Here is a 22,072-nt window from a genome sequence, read left to right as displayed (position 1 = left end):
TAACTGGATGAAATCAGTCAAACATGTTTTCAGGGGTAGTGAGTGGCCAAAAATTGTTCAAGATGTTGGTGTCTGACTTATACACTGTTAGACTTTAAAATTTTGACCAGTTTAGACTAATTTTCCTCATAATCTACATCTACACAAAGGTCAGACAAGGAAGACCAGCTGTCCTCTCTCTAATTAGGATGCCCTGACTGCCCAGAAAGGAGGTCAGCAGCAGAGAACAACACTTTAAATAGCCTAACCAATCATTCTATACAATTTTCCCACTTGCCCTGATAAAAATCTATCTATAAATCTAAATTTCTCTTATAAATCTACACCAAATTGATACTGCAGTTTTGATTTGTGTTAGCCCCTCCCCCAAATTTAGGATATGTTACAGTCTTACAATCACAAGTGCACTGTATGTTGGATGGGATACCCCTCCTCCCCAAGTATATAAAAAATTATTACATAACTCTGTTATAAGTCTGTTATAACACCTTATTCTATAATGGCTGAAAGCCATATGGTCTCCTCACCTTCCTTTTCTCCAAGGCATTAGTGAAAGGTATTAGTGATTGCTGTTTCATTTGTACAAAACACACACACACACACACACACACACACACACACACACAGAAACCATTGTTTTTGTCTATAGTTATTGTCAGTATTGCAGTGGCTGTGTTTGGGAAGTTGGATCACTGTTGAAATATCCTCTGGCCATGAAGCAGTCAATCGTGTTGGTTGAGTGAGATCAGCCCTTCCTTCTTGGTCTTCTCTTCTTCCACTGATGGACTTGTCAAGATGGGCTTATATGCAAATGCTCATAAAAACGAAATCTGAAAGATGACAGTCTAAGGCAACCTTTATTTAACACATACTACAAGGTAAACTGTACTCTGGAGAACATAGTGTTTCAAATGTACTACATTTCTTCAATTAACAGGCATGCATATTTTCCATTCGGGTTGATGAATGCAGATACTTTTATTTTGTTATCTGTGGGAAGAGATTTTCAAACATGAATACAGTATACAACTGATGAACTCATGGACTACCGTTTAAAAAATGATTAAAAGGACAAAAACACACAAAAACTGTACAATTGGATAAGCATAACTAACCAATCTATCAACTGATCCACCACTCAATCATTCATAACAATGTAACTATAATCATTAACCACATAATTGTACATTGTTTTAAGCTGTTTGTGTGGCACCCAGGAATCTCTCCATCATGTTGCTACGAGAAAGAAGAAACGGAAAAAAGAGAAATTCTTTTTAGTAACAGTTGCTTTAGTATCAATGAATCATGAATTAAACATGATGTTGAACATGACATACACACTTCTTTTAGAAATACTGTATGGTGTTACTTGCATTCAATGTTGATTGGTAACTACAGTGTTCTGAACTATATCTGTTACTCCAGCATGAATGTTCACCCTGTAACCCAGAAGCCTCTCATACAGCTACGCTTCATGGCAAAGTTGTGCACAGAATTTGAGATGTTGCATTTGTGGTAATGCATCTATGATGACACAACATACATACTGTACCTCTTCGAGCAGGGCAGCCATTTCACCTTCACCTCCCTTAAACCCCTGAAAAACAAGCAATAACCAAAATGACTGAAAATTAATACAAAAAATAAGCAGAAATAATAATCTATAATAATATCTATTATAACCAATCACAGCGCTCTATCTGTTTAGAGAGTCGTTGGGCGGCTTAACGCCATGACGACATACATTTTAATTGGCTTGTCAGGCTAACGTCATCCTGCTCTTTGCTCTGATTAGTTGTAGCGCTCAAGCACTACCCCATTACGTGCAGAGGCAGTTTGAAAGACAGCCTTCATCCCGCCCCCTGGATTGAGCCGAGGTCTACCGGTCGTTGCCAGACTAGACATTTTAATGATATAGTCTGGCTTGTCAGGCTATTATAACATAAGATCTTAACTTTAAACTGTGTGTGGTGAAATGGTGATTATAGAAAGTTTGCAGTAAATCTGTAGGGGAGACTGTGGTACGCAGCATTGGGCAAGCTGAGCCACCCCTTGTTGCTAGGGAACCATTAAGAAAAATAGAGCATGTGACCAGATATTTAGGAGGACAGAGGAAGGCATCATTTCATGGAATTTGTGACGTAAGAACCACATGGGTTAAACGGTTAGACATCTATGTCCGAAAAAACATTTTTACTCTCGAAAGTGAATTTTTGTCAATCACAAGTTTCATGAGAATTGTGTTTAGACCAAAAGAGATTATTATAAATGTGTAGTATGCATCAGTTGAAACTTTTTAGCTGTGGGAAGTATTAAAGTCAATATGGTAACTGTGGGGTACGTTGTGCCACCTGCCACATACACTACATGAATGTATTTTTATATTTTTCCTTTTTTTAGTTCAGTTGAGAGAGACAGGAAATGGGGAGAGAGAGAGAGAGAGAGAGGGGGAATGACATGCAGGAAAGGACTGCCCGATGCGGGATTCGAACCGGGGCCGCCTGCAGTGAGGACTGTAGCCTCTACACATGCTCACTTGATGCTCCTAAATGAATGTATTTTGTCTTTACTTGTCCTGATTACTAAATCAGGATTCTGGATGTTTATGATTACAGTAAGTACGCTGCTGAAAACAAGCTGCTGTTTATGGTGAGCCATGTATTACTTTAAAAGAGAAAGATGAAGGATTCTTCCCAAGATGCAATGTAATCACAAAACTCCCCAAAGCTCAGTGAGTTGGTGGCTCAGCAGCAGGTCACTGCAGTTTGTGTTCACCTGCCACCTGGACAGGTGGAATATGAAGTAAAGGGGGAGGTGGGAGCTGGTGGGGGTCGGGGGGGGGACTCAACTTAGATGCTCCTATGCTCAACTTGCCCAATTCTCCTCTGCATGGTGAATGTGTATATTAAATGGTTCATGTAGCCTACATAAAACCCTGAAAAGATGAGAAGTGTTGGTAGAAGCCCTTGTAATATCTGCACACTAGTAAACAGTATTCAACTAAAAACAACAGAAACAACAACCACCACAAGGACAACTTACTTTGGTAATCCTTTGCCCCACAATCTTGGAATAAGGGAAGCTCTACAGGTTTATGTGGACGTCACAGTCTGGAAATGAGTGAAAGTTTGTAAGTTTAGCATAAAAGCACAAAAAGCTAAATTACTGAAATGACTAAAACACTTGTTTTGATAGAGACATCCATGAATGACATGAATACAAATATTAAATGACATGAATACAAATATTAATACTTAGAAAATAATTTGAGCAATTCTTAATGTTAGTGATGCTATCTACATAATGGATGTGTGTGAATGCATATACACCTGCCTGCCTGTACATGTGCATCCCTGTATACAAGATCTTGACCCTTGATCAACACTGATTTTCATTCAAGTGTAGTACAGTTGTTAACAGATAAAGTACTAAATAACTTGGAGAGAAGAGTCAGTCAGCTGAAAGTGCTGAAACAGTTACAGTTACCTCTCACTTGATGCCATATGCCTTGGCATAAAGCACAGACAACAAGGACGTCATGGTGGTCAGGTGGCTGTATTCAGGGCAGGCTTCACTTATGTAGGACCAGTACTTGCCAACTACGTCCATACAGAAGACTGGAGGACTTGAGAACATGGGATATGCGAAGATCTCTCCCCTGTAGGATTGCATACAGCATTAATAGCAGTTCTTGTTGTACTGATGGTGAAAATATATTAACAGTCACACAAAAAGTAGTAAGTAAAATTGCAATTAAACTCTTATTGTCTTCTTTCAAAAAACAAACAAACAAAACAAAACCAAAAGAGCCCAATAGAGAGATTCATTCAACTGCTGGGTTTTTGTTAGTCTGTGAAAGTGAGTTAGTGAAACCTTAATCAATTATTCAAGTGTAGTACGGTTGTGAATAGATGAAGTGCAAAATGACTTGTAGAGAAGAGTATAGTGTGTCAGCTTAAACAGTGAAACATGTTGGTTGCATAGATTTAGGAGAATATAGTTAGGACTATCAACAAGAATAAGAATGTTATTATACGGTACTTGCCTGTACATATTTAGAGCACAAAGAATAATGCCATGATGGCATAACTCTTGTATGATACACACCTGCTCATCAAGGCAAATTGAATTATCATTTCATGACCGGAGTCAACAACATTTTGTTGTCAAGGTAACGTATCGTGAGAGTGGGTAAGTGCTGTTCCAGTCATGTTTACAGCATCTGGACCCTCACAGACTCTCACACTCTGTCTTAGATCTGACGTCACTTTAGTCAGTGAGGGTTCAGGGCCTGAGTCTTATGGGGCGGATTGGAACTGGGCCTATAGTGTGGGTCAGCTGATGTGTGGATACATACATATTTAGAGCACAAAGAATAATGCCATGATGGCATAACTCTTATATGATACACACCTGCTCATCAAGGCTGGAGCTACTCCTCCTCGTTGTCCTCGCCTTTGCTGCATTCAGCTGAGACCGACCACAGATGCCCTTTCCTGGTGCATACAAAGACAAAAAGTTTCTAGTGTTATTTTGAAAATAAACTTTCAAGTAGTACGAGAAGTTCAATGAGAATCTATGTGGAAAATACACAAATGAACCCCAAACATGTTGCAAAAATGTTGCATTTTGTTGTTATTGTGTGTCTCCTGCGCCCACTCCCCATTTAACTAACTAACGCAAGCCAAAATAGTTTTGGCTCACTGAAAGATGACGGCAAAAATGGACGCATAGATCCTTTTGGTAGTTTAACACGGCTGAAAATCATCATTATCATGTATCGTCATTATTCCCGTCCCGTCCCAATCACAGGATTAATAAAACTTTGACTCCCATCCCGCGGGAATCACGTGACCCGTGGGAATTTCCAACAAGTGTCATCCTCTTTCTGCGCACAGCTTGTCCACCTTGAAAGAGCTTATCACCCACTCCATAAAACTCTGGTAAAACGGTGTTCAAACACACTTTGCCAGTCTGTTGACAGAATAATTGAAAATACACTTATATGTAGAATTAAAAGGTGGCAACTGTAAATATTGCATAAGCCAGCCCACCCTGGCATACTCCATTTTCTGCCAGCATCCATATGAAGTTTAGGAGAGAGTTCTCAGGTGGTGTTATGTTGCGTGTGTTGGAAATATGATTGGTAAGAGCACCGGTGTGATGCTGCACTGAGCTAATTTAAGGTGGTACTGTGGTTTAAATCAGGCCCTGTGAAAATCACATTCTAAATGAAGTATTATGGTGATGTTGAGGTGTGCAGGCCTACGACTACAACTACTACAGACTTCAGAAAGCTTCTTGGACTGGTACATCCGCATAGAAATCCTAACATGATGTTTTTCTACCAAAATAAGAATAATGATGCACAAATTATCATGATCACATACCAAATCCTGGCTCTTGTTCATCAAGCATCTCCACACCGGTCTCCTCAAGGACACAGAGATGATCATCACGTTTTCTCCATCGTGGCAGGTCTGATGCCTTTGTCCTCTTTTTTGACCTAAAAAAACAACACAATATAATCAAAGTAATGCAGTTAACCACACAGACTTCCTGCACAAATGCATCATAATATCTGATCCCCATGCATGGAATAAGATATTTAAATTACCTTTGTGTCAGGCTCTTCGTTTTACTGAGCATCTCATTGAACTCAGCTTCAGCTGTAGCCATTGTAGGTATTATCTGTTACCTGTAAAACAGTGAGAAAAGTACAGTGAGGGCTGGCATGTAGCATTAATGTTAGCCTAGCTATGTTAACGTTAGCCTAATCATTAAAATCTACATCAAACAGTGCAGCTAGTAAAGTCAGCCAGTTTAACAACTTTGATCAACCACATCTGTCAAACTTTGTTTGTGGTTGACGACACTGGCTGGTTTTTGGAGGTAAAATAGCTTTAACTGTTAATTATTTTATCACAATTTTCCATGTTGTTTGTTTACGTTACCTGAACGGGGGCTGCCTGTCGGTGAGACGATGACGGACTTGCCGGAAGCTACGTCAGTCACAATGAAATCAGCTGATCGTTCACTGTAACCATAGCAACGATGGAAATCTGAGCAATCTTCGTAATAACTAACAAACGAAATACACATTAACTGAATAAATATAACGTTTATGATTAAAATAATGCACCAAACGTTGGCCTACCACAATAATGAAAAAAAAGTATCAGGTTTTCATAATCATAATTCAGTGCCCACAGCATAGTGGGAGAGTCCAATCAGTCGGATAAAATATCGCTGGAGTAGGCTACAAATAAAACTTAATTTTCATTCATTCAACATATTTGTAAAGTAAAAGACACATTTCTCGCTAGAAATGTCCTCAAATAGTGCCAAATAATCACATTTTATCCGCCAGAAAGCTTAATGAATAATGTTGAATATATACGTTTTCAATTTTCAAATTCGCAGAATATGTTACAAACAGAAGCTTATTTGCATTAATTCAACATACATTTGGAAACTAAAACACACATTTCTCGCTAAAAAAGTCATCAAAACCATGCCAAATATATCCTAAAATGTTGTTTTTCCAGCGAAAAAATAACGTTGTACAGCCACATGTAAAACGTTGATAATGAACGCAGCAATTGGCTCACGTTAAATGAATGGGCAACGTAATGTTGGCGTATAACGTATTTTCGCTCGGAAACGTTGATCCTGGACTTTTCTGGAGTTTGCAGAATAGTCCATAGTGAACGTTTCTTTCTGGCGACTGGGTTGAAGACGCTCTATCTCCTTTTCTAGAAAAAAAGGAGGGATTTTGGTGAAACCCAGCCATGTTTAGCTTGACTTTTCTCAGGAACGGAGGCACGTAGAAACAAACGGTTTGTGGCCATTTGAAGGATAAAGTTAAACCTTTCAAATGAGCCACAGTATGTGTTGGTGGCAATAATATAGAATACACTATGGCTCTAAAATAAAAAGTCAAATATGGTCTAATTTGCCGGTACACTTGACTAAAACTTTGGAAAGGAGCGCGGCACTCAATGAGTTAAAATAAGATAAAAAAAAAAAATCAGCGTCATCATCATCTCCGTTTCAGCGCTTTTCTGCGGCGCTGAAGACAGCACAAATATTAAACTGTGATGTGGTAACAGCGCTAAATCCAGAATTAAAACAGCTTTTTATGGCTGTCAGTTGTTGTGACACTGGCTGTGTGTGTTTTGTGTCGGACTGACGAGCATTATTTTTTTAATTAATTCTCCGCAAAAAAAAAAGGGGAAAAAAAGAAGCCCTTAGTTGTGTTCAGAAACTTGACAGGTGTGGCAGACAAGCTGGTGATCAGCTGTGGTCATTGAATAGTCTACACTACAGTGTAGACTATTATACTGTGTTTTTTCCTTTTTATTTTTTTTTATAACATTTATATGCGCATCCAGCGCGAGAGAAACAGCGGGGGCACACCAGATGATTGCCAACCGGCAAAAACTGAAATGAGACGGTTAACGAGAGGAAAAACACAGAATATAGCCTACAATATAGGCTATGTCCAAAAGACTTTGTCCCGTCGTCACGACGTGAGCGAGGGAGGATCGGATGGTGGCTCAGGTTTAGTGATGAGGAACTGTCACTGTCAGCAGCTGCTCCAAACAGACACGTTACAAACTTTATTTTGAAGGGACAGATTGTGTTGATTTTGTTAACAGTGACTTTGCACCCAAACATTAAGCACACGCTTCAGTTCTATTTGTCACGCGAGCCGTGAGCGCCGTCTGTCAAGCTGGATAGACCAGCTCGTACCAGATAGGAAGTCGGGCACAGAAAAAGGCGAGAGAATCCGGTCAATTTTCAAAATAAAATGATTATTAATGAAGTTGTTGCCGTCCGTCTATTATACACACACACACATCCATACATACAGAGCTAGGGACAGACCTGTGTGTGTGGAAAACCGAGTGCAGACGAGTGGAGTCGATGTTTTACCGGCAAGGAGAGAGCATGAAGCTGCTCCCTGTGCGACCAAGCGCCTGCGAGGATGCGCGCAGCGCCCGCTCCGGGCAGTTAATCGAAGTTACATTGTTGCGAGTTGACTCCGGCAGAAGCTCTGCGCCGTGCACACTGTTTCAGCTGCCTATTTTGTCATAGTTTATCAACGTCATTCTTGATTAGGATGATGTTAAGTTCATTTTGTGGTGGGGACAACATTGTTCTTGACAAAAAGTGGTGGGGACATGTCCCCAGCGTAAATGACGCCAATGGGTGGGCCCAGCCTAAAATGGGTGGGCCCAGGCCCACCCGGGCCCAATAGTAGCGCCGCGGCTGATCCCAGAGAGTTGGCTTCCAGGGGGTTATTTCTCAGTTTCCAGCCCAGTAGCATCCCAATGTCCCTTAATGTGAAACCTGGTTCCTGAAATTGTGCCAAAGTGACCAGGAGAGTTGGGTTTCCAGGCCTTATTTCTCAGTTTCCAGCCCGGTTTGGAGATGCCATTAGCGGGTCACTTTACTTTACTTTTACTTTATTTGTTTATTTGACTGGGACAGTGCACATCAACGTACACATAAAAACATGTAAATGTGCGGGATTGTAGCATCGATGCTAATTTCCATCCGGAGTCCCAGGACATAAAAACAATACAGTAACAGGGGAACACAGTTATATACACGACATGACGAAGCAGACAACAAGGTAAAAAACAGGTCAGATAATCAGGCCAGTAATGGAACCTGGACAGTTTGGGAAATAAAGTGCAAGGTGCAAAGTGCTGGGCCAAAGTGACAGGTGCTAAAGTGCAGGAGTACATGGGTACCAAGTTGTATTGCACGGTGCCCTAAAGTGCACTCAGTTTAAAGTGCCAGGTGTATTGCATTGCATGGCGCATTGGATTAAAGTAAAAGTAAAATTAAAGAATGACATGGTATGTTATCTGCATTTTATAGCAACTAAACATTCCATCCATCCATGTTTCCATTGCCGGTCTCACTCAAGCACTGCAGGTATTGCACAACCGCACCCTGACTTATTATTGCACATGAACCAGCCATAAACATTCGGGTCAGAAGCATCCCAATGTCTGGAGGTCACTGTTTCCGAAAACCAGGTTTCTGAAATCGTGCCGAGGGTGTCCCGGAGAAACCAGCAGTCAGTCGCCACTCTCGATGCAAATCAATGGAGCGCTGGGCTACTGGGCTCGTGACTGCTGCGTTTCGCGGGACACCTCAAAGTGGGGACTTTGTCGTTTTTCTGGCTCTGGCTTCGTGGCACTGGTACTCCAGCAGGCTTTGTGGCTCTGGTACACCGCTGGGGACTTTGACATTTTTTCAGCCCCTAATGGTGTCCCGGAGAAGCCAGCAGTCAGTCGCCACTCTCAATGCAACTCAATGGAGCGCTGGATTACTGGGCTCGTGACTGTTGCGTTTCGCGGGACACCTCAAAGTGGGGACTTTGTCGTTTTTATGGCTGTTTCCGGTCACTCACACCTAAAACACCTGGATCACGTGATTGAATCAATGATAAAATACCCATTTTGCAGGGAAGGTGCGTGGCGCAGTGGTCAGGGCGGCCATCCCATACAGATGTTAATGGACGCAGGGGTCCCCGGTTCGAATCCCGCGCCGGGCAGACCCTTCCTGTATGTCATCCCCTCCTCCCTCCCCCTTTCCTGTCTATGTCCACTGTCCTATCTTGCTAACGGCAAAAAAGCCCAAAATTATGCTTCAAAGAAAAAAAAAAACTATTTTTCAAAGAGAGAGGGAAAAAATATTAAAGGAGAAGTGTTTTGTTTGTTTTTTGTTTTTTTTCTTATCTGATATTGGAATATGATGTTCAGAGGGTGAGGGAGATTGTTTCTGCAAAATTTCAGAGCTCTGGGCCATTCAGAAATGTCCAAAATGGTCATAAAGCATTGCTCCGCTGCCAAGATTAAAGCGCACCTATGTCAAAAAACTTTCTTTGGGTTAGAAGCTTGAAATGTTCAGAGGTTTATCAGGGGCCTAGGCTCATCGACTATGTGCAATTACAGACCTGTCCGCCCTTCACAGGGGTCAAAGGTCAACTTTTCATGTGAAATCTGGTGATTTTAGCCCTGATTTCTGGAATAACTCACCAATACTTTGAGCTGGGAAGCTAGTCCAGACTGTGGAATACATTGTTTGTGCCAAAAATCGCCATTCAGAAGTGTCCGAAACAGCCAAAAAGCAATGGTATCGAGTTAAAGGAGACATATTTCAACAGCAAATCTCTAATAACTTCCACATGCTTTGGGTTAGAAGCCTGAAACGTTCAGAGGTTTATCAGGGGCCTAGGGCCTTCTGGTATGTGCAATTTCAGACCTGTCAGACCTTCACAGAGGTGAAAGGTCAACTTTTCATGTGAAATCTGACGATTTTAGCACTAATTTCTGGAAAAACACACCAATACTTTGAGCTGGGGAGCTGAGCTCTGAGTATGTGGTACAGACAGCGTGGAAGATTGTTTGTGCCAAAAATCAGAGCTCTGCGCCATTCAGAAGGGTCCAAAATGGCCAAAAAGCAATGGTATCGAGTTAAAGGAGACGTATTTCAACAGCAAATCTCTAATAACTTCCACGTGCTTTGGGTTATAAGCCTGAAACGTTCAGAGGTTTTTCAGGGGCATAGGGCCATCCAGCTTGCCATGTTTGGGGTCCGTGGGGTCAAAGGTCGCCGAACGGCGGCCAGAAAAGACACTTTATTCAAAAAGTGACCCCTGGGAGGTCCAGAGAGGTCAGAGTTCACCATTTAGGGTCAAATCCAGGCCTTTCCCTTTTAATTCCGACAATTTTAGCCATAATTTCTCCAATAAAACATCAAGACTTTGACCCAGGAAGATGAGCTTTGAGTATGTGGTGCAGACAGTGGGGATGATTGTTTGTACCCGAAATCAGAGCTCTACGCCATTAAAAAGGGTCCAAAAGGGCCAAAAAGCAACGCTCTGTTGTCTGACCCAAGGTTAAAGCGTCCAACCATCTCTAATAGCTTACACACGCTTTCATCTAGGACTATGAAATTGGAATATGTTGCTCAGCAGATGGCCTACTATCAGAAAATCCTGGTCCCGTTGCGATTGGACCACCGTGGAGCAACTTGGTTTCCTATTGGCCCACAGGCTCGGGCCTCGGGGGGATCGATCTGGGCCTCGTTACAAGTCCACAGGCCAAGTTTCGAGGCATTTGGACCATTACTATGGAAATGGCGGGGGCCGGAAGGCGGCGGAATGCCGATGTTCAAAGCCCCGCCTCTCCCGCAGTACGGGTCCGATCAGCCCCGAACGGCCGTCTATGCGCTCGCCCCTGGCCCCCGAACCACATATTTCAATTTCAGACTGCCACGACCTTTAGAACCAGACTTCCTCCAAAGCTGTCAGCTGGATCAGAGGGTCTAGAGTGCTATGGGTTGGACAGCTCTGGATTTTTCAGATTTCAGACAGCCAATTAAGAAAACCGCTGGGATTTGGGTTTTTTTTCTTATTAGAAGTGATAGAGGAGCTGGAGTGTCTGAGCACATCTACATCTACATCTACAAAAAAGGACTGAAACTGTTGCAGGGATGAGAAGTGCCATAGATTGTGTCAGATCTACTGTAGATGGCAAAAGAAGTGAGGAGAGCTTTCATGAGGTTTTTGAGAAAGCAGTGGCAATGGTTGACTCTCTTGGGATTGAGCCCATCCAGATTCCTCACCAAAGAAAGCCACCAAAACGATACACTAGTGAGGTTAGCCAGCACACTCCCAAGTCAGCTGAGGAGCATTATAGAACAGAGTTCTACAAAATGTTAGATAGTGTGCATATTCAGTTTGAGGAGAGGTTCAACCAACCAGATCTAGATGTCTTGCAGAAGCTGGAGGAAACTCTCCTGACTGGAGAAGTGAAGGACATTGTTGATCAATGCCCAGAGCTAAACAGGGACAGATTAAAGGTCCAACTAGCCATGTTTAGGTCCAAATACACTTTCAAATCTAGTGCTGAAGTGGCTGACATAATGAGAGGTTTGACAGTTGAAGTGAGAGGCTTGTTTGATCAAGTTGAATCCCTTGTTAGGCTGCTTTTAGTCATCCCAGTTTCATCAGCTGAGGCTGAAAGAAGTTTCAGTGCTCTTAGGAGACTTAAAACATGGCTTAGAACCACCATGACACAAGTAAGACTGAACAATCTTGCTGTGTGCCATGTCCATCAGGGAAAACTGGATAATACTGACCTGAGAGAAATCTGCCAGCAGTTCATTTCTGTTACAGACCAGCGTAGGCATGTGTTTGGCTCTTTCAAATAGTAACAACCAGTGGACACTGACCTGCTTGTATTTGAGTATTAGTGACAAACACATTTACAGTACAAAAGCAGCAATAGAAAGAAGTAGATGAGGGGAAAAATTGTGAGTGATTTAAACACAAGTTGGGGAAAAGATTATTACAGTTCATTTGTTTATTTACAATGTTGTATTGCATTCATGTGTTTCTGATGTTGTTGAAGGACACTGCTGCTGCTGCTGCTGCTGCTGCTGCTGCTGCATTTCAGCAGATGTACAACTACACTTGAGATGAAAAAGCAGCAATAGAAAGAAGTAGATGAAGGGAGAAATTGTGAGTGATTTAAACACAAGTCGGGGAAAGGATTATTACAGTTCATTTATGTTTATGTACAATGCTGTATTGCATTCTTGTATTTCAGATGTTGTTGATGGACAGTAGGCTATGTTAATTGACAGTATGATACACAGTTGCACTACAGCCCTACACTAAAGAGTAAAGATGAGAACTCTTCGATTACTGTAAACAGAGTGTAACTGTACAATATAGATATTGAGGCGAGCGAGGGATCAGTGGCAGCCTTCATTTTTGTTACTTTTGGGTGCTACTGTTGTTACCCCCTGTGCCCCCCCATCAGAAAATACTCTGAATACGCCCCTGGCTAGCCTACAAATATGCATGCAGTGCATAAAACCGCAGTAATAGTAATATAGTATTATAGTTATTATATAGTTGACAGATGTATGATCTTCCTGTCACATTGAATCCAGGTGAAATGGATCTCAGCAGCACATTTCCACCTGTCAGAATGGGTTCCTCCCTGTTGTGATGGTGAGTTAGAGAAAAACACTTAACTCACTTGACTCGCTCTTCCTCTCTCACGCTCAGTTAGTCAACAAGTATTTCAGGCTTTAGTCTGACTCATCGCAAATAATTGTGTTAGTGGTTAGCAGCAGCATTCAACCTTTAAATTATCTCTGAGATTAAAATGAGGAAGTGGCTTGAGAACTCGTACAAGGGTTATCGCCCTTAATATCGAGACGAGAGATACATTTCTTAGTATGTACTTCATAAAAGCACTTCTAAGGAAGCAGCCTATATGCACATGGACGAGGCTGCAGCATATGATTCACATTCATACTAAGCCTCTTTGATCATGTGTAAAAGTGTGTTAAATAAAATGTATTATTATAATTTATTATTATAGCCTACTCATGAAACCCTTCAGTGACTCTTCATGCACTTTGAACAAAGACATGGTCAAACTGTTTCTCCACTCATTCCTGTTTTATTGTTTTTGTCACCTGTCTGTATTTAACCTCTGCTCTGTAAACAAACTCTGCTTTTCTGGATTTATTCAATTCTGGATATACCACAAAAATTCAAGTGGAATAAACTGGAGCAGGAAATCAAGCTGGACTGACGCTGATGATTGTGGTATAAGTTTTTTCAGTGGTTAGCTCTGCATTAATTGTGAGGCATTTAAAGTTGGACATTTTGGGAAATAAACAGGTGTAGATGCTTTCTCTATGGGCTAGAACCTGTCTGTTAAATGTGTTACTACAGTCATCACCCAGTTAGCTAAGCATGAAGACTGGATACTTTCCATATTTTATAATTAAGTTTTTATTTCATTTTAAAAGAGCAGGTGACAGTTTACTCAGCTTCATTTTACACACACACACAAGCACAAAGATTACATTTCAGGACCAGTTCAGCATGATGTGTCATTGTTCTGTGACTCGCCGGGCCTGACTGGTTTACAAAAAACAACAACATGAAACTTTTTTAGCCAAGTTTCCACATAAATACACACCTTCACACATATCCATACATTCAAGTCATTTATGCTATAGTAGCTAAAAGACATTTTACAAATTTTCTCTGGGGTTTTTACTCTGTTTCCTCCACCGTTGTGATCTCCTCCTCAGCCTTAGGTGACAGGACGGGGTTGGAGAACTGGAAACACAACGCACAACAAGCAACACATTGGCATCATTGGCTCATCAGTGTTTGGTTAAGAGCGCTTGTGATGTGAGTTCATGTGTACATTATGCACGGGTACTTACACTGAACATGTCAGTTTTTTCCAGGAAATGTTTATATTTTGGCGGGGGCCGCGGAATCGGAGGAAACAGAAGTTCTGACACCCTGAAACACACACACACACACACACACACACACACACACACACACACACACACACACAGGCACACACATGAATATGCATCTTAAGGAAGCGTATATTTTGTTGTGGGTTTAAAACCGCCTGTACAGCTCTGTCACTTCCCCTTTTTGTTTTTTGTTTTCTCATTTAATTTCACCTCTTCTGCCGACCCGGGGCGATCAAAACTTTCTGACACATTCAGGGGAGAAGACAGTTTCAGGTCAGCTCACTGAAGTCAATTGAATAGGGTGTGCAGACGGACAATGTGTGAGGAGATGTATGAATAAGAGTCAGAGTTAGAGAACAGTTAACACAGTGTTTTTCAACCTTGGGGTTCGGGACCCCACATGGGGTCGCCTGGAATTCAAATGGGGTCGCCTGAAATGTCTAGTATACTTTAATTAAAAAAAATTATTGATGAAAATATATTTTTAACTTTTTTTTTTAATTATTAAAGCAGAAGTAAGCGATCCGGTCGTTTTGGCTAACTTCTTGTCAGCTGATGGAGTTAGCAGTCCCCGCCCTCGTCTCTACGTCACCACATTCACGTGCATCCCTTGGCTGCACACACAGAGAGGACCGCCCCTTTATGCCGTTCTCACTCCTCATTGGATAAAGGTTGTAGGATACAAGGAAAGTTTTCTCCTCGGCTTACAGCAGAGCAGAGTGACTGACAGACCCGTGTTTCAGACCAAACACTCTATATAAGTGATTGCTGTCGGAAGATATAACTATTTAAGACTTATATTAACACAAACATTCCGCTTACTTCTGCTTTAAATTACACCACACACAATCTTAAACAATATTATACTTTCACTTTCTCGAATATAAATAAAGTTCAAACAGCATATAAAAATATCTGAGCTGACGTATCTTGATTGATGGCAAATCACAAATTTCTGGTGACCCATCACGTGTCGCAGAAATTTGTCAAAACGGGGTCACGAGCCAAAAAAGGTTGGGAACCACTGAGTTAACAGGTTTGTCAAGCACTACCTCTGTTGGCGCACCAGCAGCAGCACAGCCAGGAGGATCATGGGTATTCCAAGTGAGATCAAGATGATCACCAGAGTGTTGAGTTCGTAAAATGATCGCTCAACCGCTGCGAAAAGATGAGGATGTTGTGTTTATCAAATCAATTAGTGTATCATCAAACAGTGTAATCAACTACGCAACTAAGACGAGGACAACCAGGCTGAATATGTACTGGACGTGGTTTTAACTGGCAGCACTCACTGACAGTGGGACTCCATTCACTCCACTGGGCAGATCCAGTACAAATTTCAGGCGATTTCCTGGTCCTGATCTTCACTCTGTAGGTGTGACTTGGATCTGCATTCGGCACCGTATAAGATACCCGGCTGCTGAAGTTTATGACATTTTCCTGTGATAAAAAGATTAAAAATCCTCTTCTTTATTCCTACTGCACCAGAAAATGTATGATATGATAATATACGACATATCTCTGTTATGATGAACATCCACAGTAGACATATACTGCACCTGGTCACCCAGGACCAGCTCGTATTCAAAGCATAGGGGATGGGAAGGTGGATTCCATGTCACCAACAGATCGCCATCTTTGACTGTAGCAGAGACGTCAGAGGGTGGGGGCTGGACCTCTGTGGACCGCACAAAAAGGCTGTCAGTTAACTGATGATTTATTCTGAGGGTCTGCTAAGTACAACCTAAGTCTAACCTCACCCAACAGACACTGTCAGTCAGCAGTCCAATGATCAAAATATAATATGAAAGCAGCGTAACCAATAACATTTCAACAATGGACTTTTCCTCTGCTGCCACCATGAGGATGACATTTGCGCTGTCAAGTGAAGTTTCTCACCAACAACTGATGTACTGCCACAGACATTACAGTACTCTCTCCCTCTGAATCAAAGTAACCTCATCCAAATTTCACTGTAGCCTACCTAATTTTTGTTTTGCATCGGTGAAATAACCAGCAAAGATGAACAATTTATACAACTTATTCAAAGTGCCTGATGTGACTGAGTTACATGTGAAAAGGACAAATCTTCACTTCTTGCCTCCAAATATACACAAGCTACAGTTTACTGATCTGAACAGGCTGATTGCTGATAACCAGTTCCTAAACAAATAAGTGACGCCCCAAAAAAAGCCTCCCAAACAATCATGATTTGAATATCTGACATAACCTACAGAGAGCGCGTTGACCATCGGAGTAAAGTAGGCAGATTAAAGGGATAGTTCACCCAAAATTTAAATTTCACTCATTATCTACTCACCCTCATGTCAACTAAGAGCTGTGTCAACTAAGCATGTCAACTAAGAACTAATTTTCAGAGTCCTCCGTTCCTTCTCTGAGTTACGGGGGGGTCCATGCAGCAGTATTTGTCCATATAATGGTTGTCAATGGATACCAACTTTCTTCGTCCAAAAAGACACACCAAAACACATCCAAATACCTCCATACTGCTCGTCTGTAATGTCCCTCTTGTACTGAAGCCCCGACATGAGAAATTGTTCTGAAAAAAATTAAATAAGTCAATGTTTTAAGCTTGTTTGTAGTTGAAGCTCCCAGTATCTTGGTTCACTGCTCTTCCTGTGTTTTGCACTGACCGGCGGAACAATTTCTCATGTCCGGGCTTCAATACAAGAGGGACATTACACACGAGCAGTGTGGAGGTATTTGGATGTTTTTTGGAGTGTCTTTTTGGACGAAGAAAGTTGGTATCCATTGACAACCATTATATGGACAAATACTGCTACGCAGACCCCCCTGTAAGTCAGCGAAGGCACGGAGGACTCTGAAAATTCTCACAGCTCTTAGTCAACATGAGGGTGAGTAGATAATGAGTGAAATTTGAATTTTGGGTGAACTATCCCTTTAACATGAAGTACTACCCAGTTAGTGCAACATTCAAGCAGCAGGTGCCATTGAAAACCATAATCATTTTCAAATACAACAACAGATAGTCTTGGAGTCCCATGGCTGTGACCTACCTAGTCGGTCCAGGTCATATATGTGGGTTTTCACCTCCGACTTGCCGTGCTGGGACTCGTCAAACTGGAGTATTACCAAGAGCGTGTCATGACGCTGCACAGTCAAAGACCTTGATCCAACTCTTTCACTGGACAACTGGCTCAGAGAGGGAATCACTGTGTCATCATGACAAACACTGGATAAATAAGACAGAGAAAGAGATACACATTCAAAGCATCCCATACACTTTGAGTAAGATAGACAATGATTGGTTTTACACATTACAAGTTATTGACCATAGCTTTGGTAATAATATATCATTTAAAACAAGTACCTGATGTAGACAGAAAGATGAGCATCCTTGTGTAAATGGAGGAATGACCAGGAGCAGTTGAGAACATTTGTTGGGTAAAGGAGGCAGCTAAAGTTCTTCTCTTCACCATTCACATCTTCACTTTGCTGAAACATTTTCACAAACACAAAGAACAGGATGTAGAAGTCAAAATATGAACCTATATAAAGCAACACTCATGTGTGTGACAACAGTTAGATTCTCACATCTTTTTGGTCCAGACAGACATCCTGCTTGTTGCCCTCCGTCACTGTGAAAAGACAACATATATAGACTCTCTGTATGAGCGACACAAGTCAGCCAATTAAACCAAAGTGAGCCTCACTGCTGGTCAAATTAAAACACATTGCTCAGTTGGTTTTTAATTCATATGCTTAATTCTTCATTAAAGGGACAACGAGGAGTTTTGAAAAATCGAAGCGTTTTCACACTACATTTATGAGCCTCCGCGCGCACCGTGAAATTCTTTGACCGGCGCAAGACAGACTCATGTTTTCATTCATCAAGAATTAAAGTCAGAGGGTCGAAGACGATCAGATACCGTCGTAGTTCCGACCATAAACGGCGATTCGGTGGCGTTATTCTCATGACTCGCTGGGCAGCGTCCGCGAAACCGAAAGTAAGGAAACGCTGGTTGGCTCGCCCAGCATTTCCGCCACCACTAATAATAACAAAATAACGATAGAGACAAAACTATATATTTATCAAAAATGGGCCCATTAACAAGTGTGTGTAGCGTAGATTCATCCACATTAATGAGACTTTTTTATTGTCGCGGAATTCTTTGTTCTGCCGATGGAGAAACTCCTCGTTGTCCCTTTAAGTTCAGTCATTATGGCATCATCAGGGTGGTGGAGGAAGATGGTTTTCTGTACACAATAAAACAACAACAACAACAACAACAACAACAACAACAACAACAACAACAACAGTATAGCTACCTTGTAAGGCCCATAAAACCAGGAAACTGGACCACAATATTGGACGGACAAGACACAGCTTCATTACCAACACAGGGCTTTTAGGCACAGAGAGAGGGAGAGAGAGGACACACTTATGAGAATCGGTGTCTACATACAGTAAGTACGCAAGCTGTTGTATTACTTTGTCCACATCGAGTGAGTTCCTGGCTTATACAGTACTTCCCCTTTTGGAGAATCGACATGTCGGGGCTGACTGTCAGGAAACCTCAACAAATTACTAAAAAAAAAGATTCCACAAATGACTGTGGACTGCCTCCTCAGTCACATTTTACATTAACATATTCACTACATACAAAAGCTTTTCTATTTACCTCAATAAAAAGAAGAATAAGAATAAAAGTTGCCAAATCTTTGTTTTGTTTATCATCTCAGCTATACTCTCTCTCTCAGAAATGATTGATGGACATACACATGGACTATTGTCTCCTCGGTATAAACTTTCTTGTGAGTAAGAGTTAGCACAATCACACAAAACACTGTACTGTATACATCATCGTCATCATATATCAATAGTATCAATCTACTGTAAGGAGCATGAACAAAAAGCCGTTACCCTCTGCTGTCCTGTCGCTGACTGAAGTTCTTCGAGTGCTGTCGAAGACACGCATCTGTGGAAAGAAGACGCATGACGTCACATACTGTACACAGCTCCAGGAAACCAAGGCTTTCGTTTTGTTTCTCTATTCTTAGTCTCTAATGAATAAACTGCATGGAGACTGTGAGTGTAATAATTAGATATATTATACGAATGGATAACTAAACCTTGTGAACAACACAAAAGAAGTTACAACAAAGTTACAGTGTTAGAAAATGCAATACTGCACTTTGTCATTCAAACAACTCAGATCTGTAGTTTCAAATATGAATCATAGCATCCAATTTATTAATTTTATTATTATTTTTTAAATCTCTGGTTTAAAATGGGCTCAGGTGTTAACAGCTAGATAGAGATGTGATGTTTTAGAGGAGGCCGATTCACAGTCACCCAAATAGCTTCACTGGAAGTGAATCATTGGTAATGAAGAAAGATGGCAGCAAAAATAAGTTTACAACTAAAGAGGAACAAAGACAGATGCCGGAAGGAACAGGCTGCCATATGGCTTGGACAAGAAATAAATCATTTTCAGTGTTTTCAGAGAGGAGAGGTGAACCAACTCAAACACAGACAACACCTCAGGCTGAATTTAAGCCAAAGTCCCATGTCACTGGACCAATGTGAAATTTGAGTGAGGTTTCTAACTCGTGACAGGGTGTAAAAGTTTTGAGAAAGCTGAATAAGATCATTTAGTAGTTACTGATCATGTGGTGTGAGCAAGACATGTAACTGATTCTGACTTTACAGCAAGTAGAGCATGGCCTTTCCTCAACATTGATTTGTAACATATTTGATAAATTTGACCAAATTAAAACAAAATAAAACTTATACATTGTTTGTTTGTGTTTGTTTTTTTTAAAGTCTGACCCCATTTATGCTAACAATACATCTTTCAGTTTTGTATTACTACCCAAAACCGACCCTTGACCTTGTTGCAGTAAACATAATTTACCTTTTAATATGCTGAAATCTAAATAACTTAACATCTTTGGTTTTTTGGTTTGTTTTTTATGAAGTATTCATGTTCTGGTATGTTTGTGCTTGGCTACTACCTCTGTCTTTACATCTGTTGACCTGTTTGGATGATTCTCATTTCACTCCTCACTCATTTGACATACAGTCAGATCATAATGAGCCAGGTGCATGTGGAAAGTGAACCTGTTACAACACACACAGCTAGAGAAGACATAAGATTTTGATTAATATTGAAGATCCAGCTATGTCCATTCATAACAGCTGTGTGTTAAACCCAGGTCGGTAGATGGATGAGTTGCTTGAGTGGGCTGAATTAAATTTTGAATTAAATTTCAAACTATTTATTGTTTCATACTGACGATAATTTAATTCTGTGTTGGTTGCATCCTTATTTTGTTAAGTGTTACTTTGACATGTCAGTATGGAAAGAGGTGGCTGGCTCAGTTCCTAGGAAATATAAAATTAAATGAAGAATATTCTTTGATAATGCTGCTTAATGTCCTTGTGCAGGACTCTGGATCACTGCTAGCTCGGGGTTAGCCTACTGCTTTGTAACCTTTGACCTCACCAAAGTAGGATAAGAGAAGTGTCTCATTTAACGAGTAACTGAGTAGGCTAACACAAGCACTGCATAGCATGAATTCATGTTGTGTAAGCTCATAGCCCACTCCTCCAAGTAGGCTACAAATTATTCACAGTAAATCCTCACTCTGCAATTTGCTATTATAGGCTAATCAAAAACTAAAAACAGAAAAAACAACTAAAACACATAGTAGTAGGCCTATAGTAGAATAGTATTCCATTCCTATATTCCTTTTTAATGAGATATATCCTCAAGAAGTTAAAGGAAGTCGCTTCAACTTTAGCACTACCGACCTGGATGACTGAGCCCACATAGGCCACATGATTCTTCAAAGACATTCGACTGTCTCACGGCGGCAAATACAATACTGGGTTATCAGGTTCACACCCGTGACCCGAGCACTTTTCATGCACATATCAACAACAGCAGTTTAGCCTGATTGCCATGACGATAAGCTACATCAAAGACGAGAGTATTTTTGGATACATGATACTTCACAAAAGGAAGTTCCCTGACCGGGAATCGAACCCGGGCCGCGGCGGTGAGAGCGCCGAATCCTAACCACTAGACCACCAGGGAGTGGTAGTGGAGTGAACTGTGAATCAAGTATTGATATCTCAAAAACAATATAGAAATCTGCGGTAGGCTACATCTTTTTGTCTCTGTTTCAGCAGGTTAATGACCTCTCCCGCTGTGTTGTGAGCGTGGTGGTTGTGAGTGACCTTTCACTACAGTCTATGGTCGTGTTGGCGGCTTCGCTGCTACCACCGGCGGATATGGTGGAAAAACAGGACATGAAGCGCTGCAACGTTACACAAACAAGACGAGGCTGTTAACTTGCTACTTCCACTAGGTGGTGGCCACACCTCACACTCCTTACATCCCTGCAGTTGCCATTCGTTACCGTCCAGATAAGCTCGTTTCTGGAGGGAAAGCGGCAACTTCCTGACTGTAAGTTATAAACACTGTGTTTACGCTTTATCCTGTTTAAGAGGAGCAGAAGTTAACTTAAAATGCTTGTTCGTAACGTTAGACTTTGTTTAAGTTGAGTTGTGCCGTCAGGTACGATATCTATGTAGACAAAAACACAGACAACACAAATGAACTGTAGTTCCTATAGCTGGTAACACTTAACATACACACACAAACTGTATGAATATAGCATGTTTTCACAATTAAAATCTTAGATTATCTAGTGTGCTTTGCTATTCACGTTTATTTCTTGGTTACTACTAGTC

General features: G+C 41.2%; 1 protein-coding gene, 1 long non-coding RNA gene and 1 other non-coding gene across 3 annotated transcripts; all 3 read right to left on the bottom strand.

Moving 5' to 3' along the window:
• Positions 1 to 693: 693 nt before the first annotated feature.
• LOC146971077 (uncharacterized) lies at positions 694 to 5,701 on the bottom strand. Its single transcript, XR_015038065.1, has 7 exons — positions 5,618 to 5,701; positions 5,391 to 5,506; positions 4,414 to 4,496; positions 3,487 to 3,658; positions 3,043 to 3,110; positions 1,553 to 1,597; positions 694 to 1,236 (listed from the first exon to the last, which is right to left on the bottom strand). It is a non-coding gene; the product is annotated as an uncharacterized LOC146971077 (long non-coding RNA).
• An 8,103-nt stretch (positions 5,702 to 13,804) lies between these two features.
• On the bottom strand, positions 13,805 to 19,329 carry LOC146971076 (interleukin-5 receptor subunit alpha-like). The gene is made up of 10 exons (XM_085804116.1): positions 19,235 to 19,329; positions 18,640 to 18,716; positions 17,905 to 17,948; positions 17,681 to 17,805; positions 17,367 to 17,542; positions 15,888 to 16,006; positions 15,621 to 15,768; positions 15,381 to 15,486; positions 14,284 to 14,365; positions 13,805 to 14,173 (listed from the first exon to the last, which is right to left on the bottom strand). Exons 1-10 carry the CDS (start codon positions 19,306 to 19,308, stop codon positions 14,108 to 14,110), a joined length of 1,017 nt encoding a protein of 338 aa, XP_085660242.1. The 5' UTR covers positions 19,309 to 19,329; the 3' UTR covers positions 13,805 to 14,107.
• A 2,012-nt stretch (positions 19,330 to 21,341) lies between these two features.
• trnae-cuc (transfer RNA glutamic acid (anticodon CUC)) lies at positions 21,342 to 21,413 on the bottom strand. Its single transcript has one exon. It is a non-coding gene; the product is annotated as a tRNA-Glu (tRNA).
• Positions 21,414 to 22,072: the final 659 nt, after the last annotated feature.

Source organism: Trachurus japonicus, chromosome 17 (genome assembly GCF_045865225.1).
Source record: "Trachurus japonicus isolate A0001 chromosome 17, Traja_1.0".
Lineage (NCBI taxonomy): Eukaryota > Metazoa > Chordata > Actinopteri > Carangiformes > Carangidae > Trachurus > Trachurus japonicus.
The sequence above is the reverse complement of the archived record's forward strand: the minus strand, read 5'-3'. Positions and strand labels throughout refer to the sequence as shown.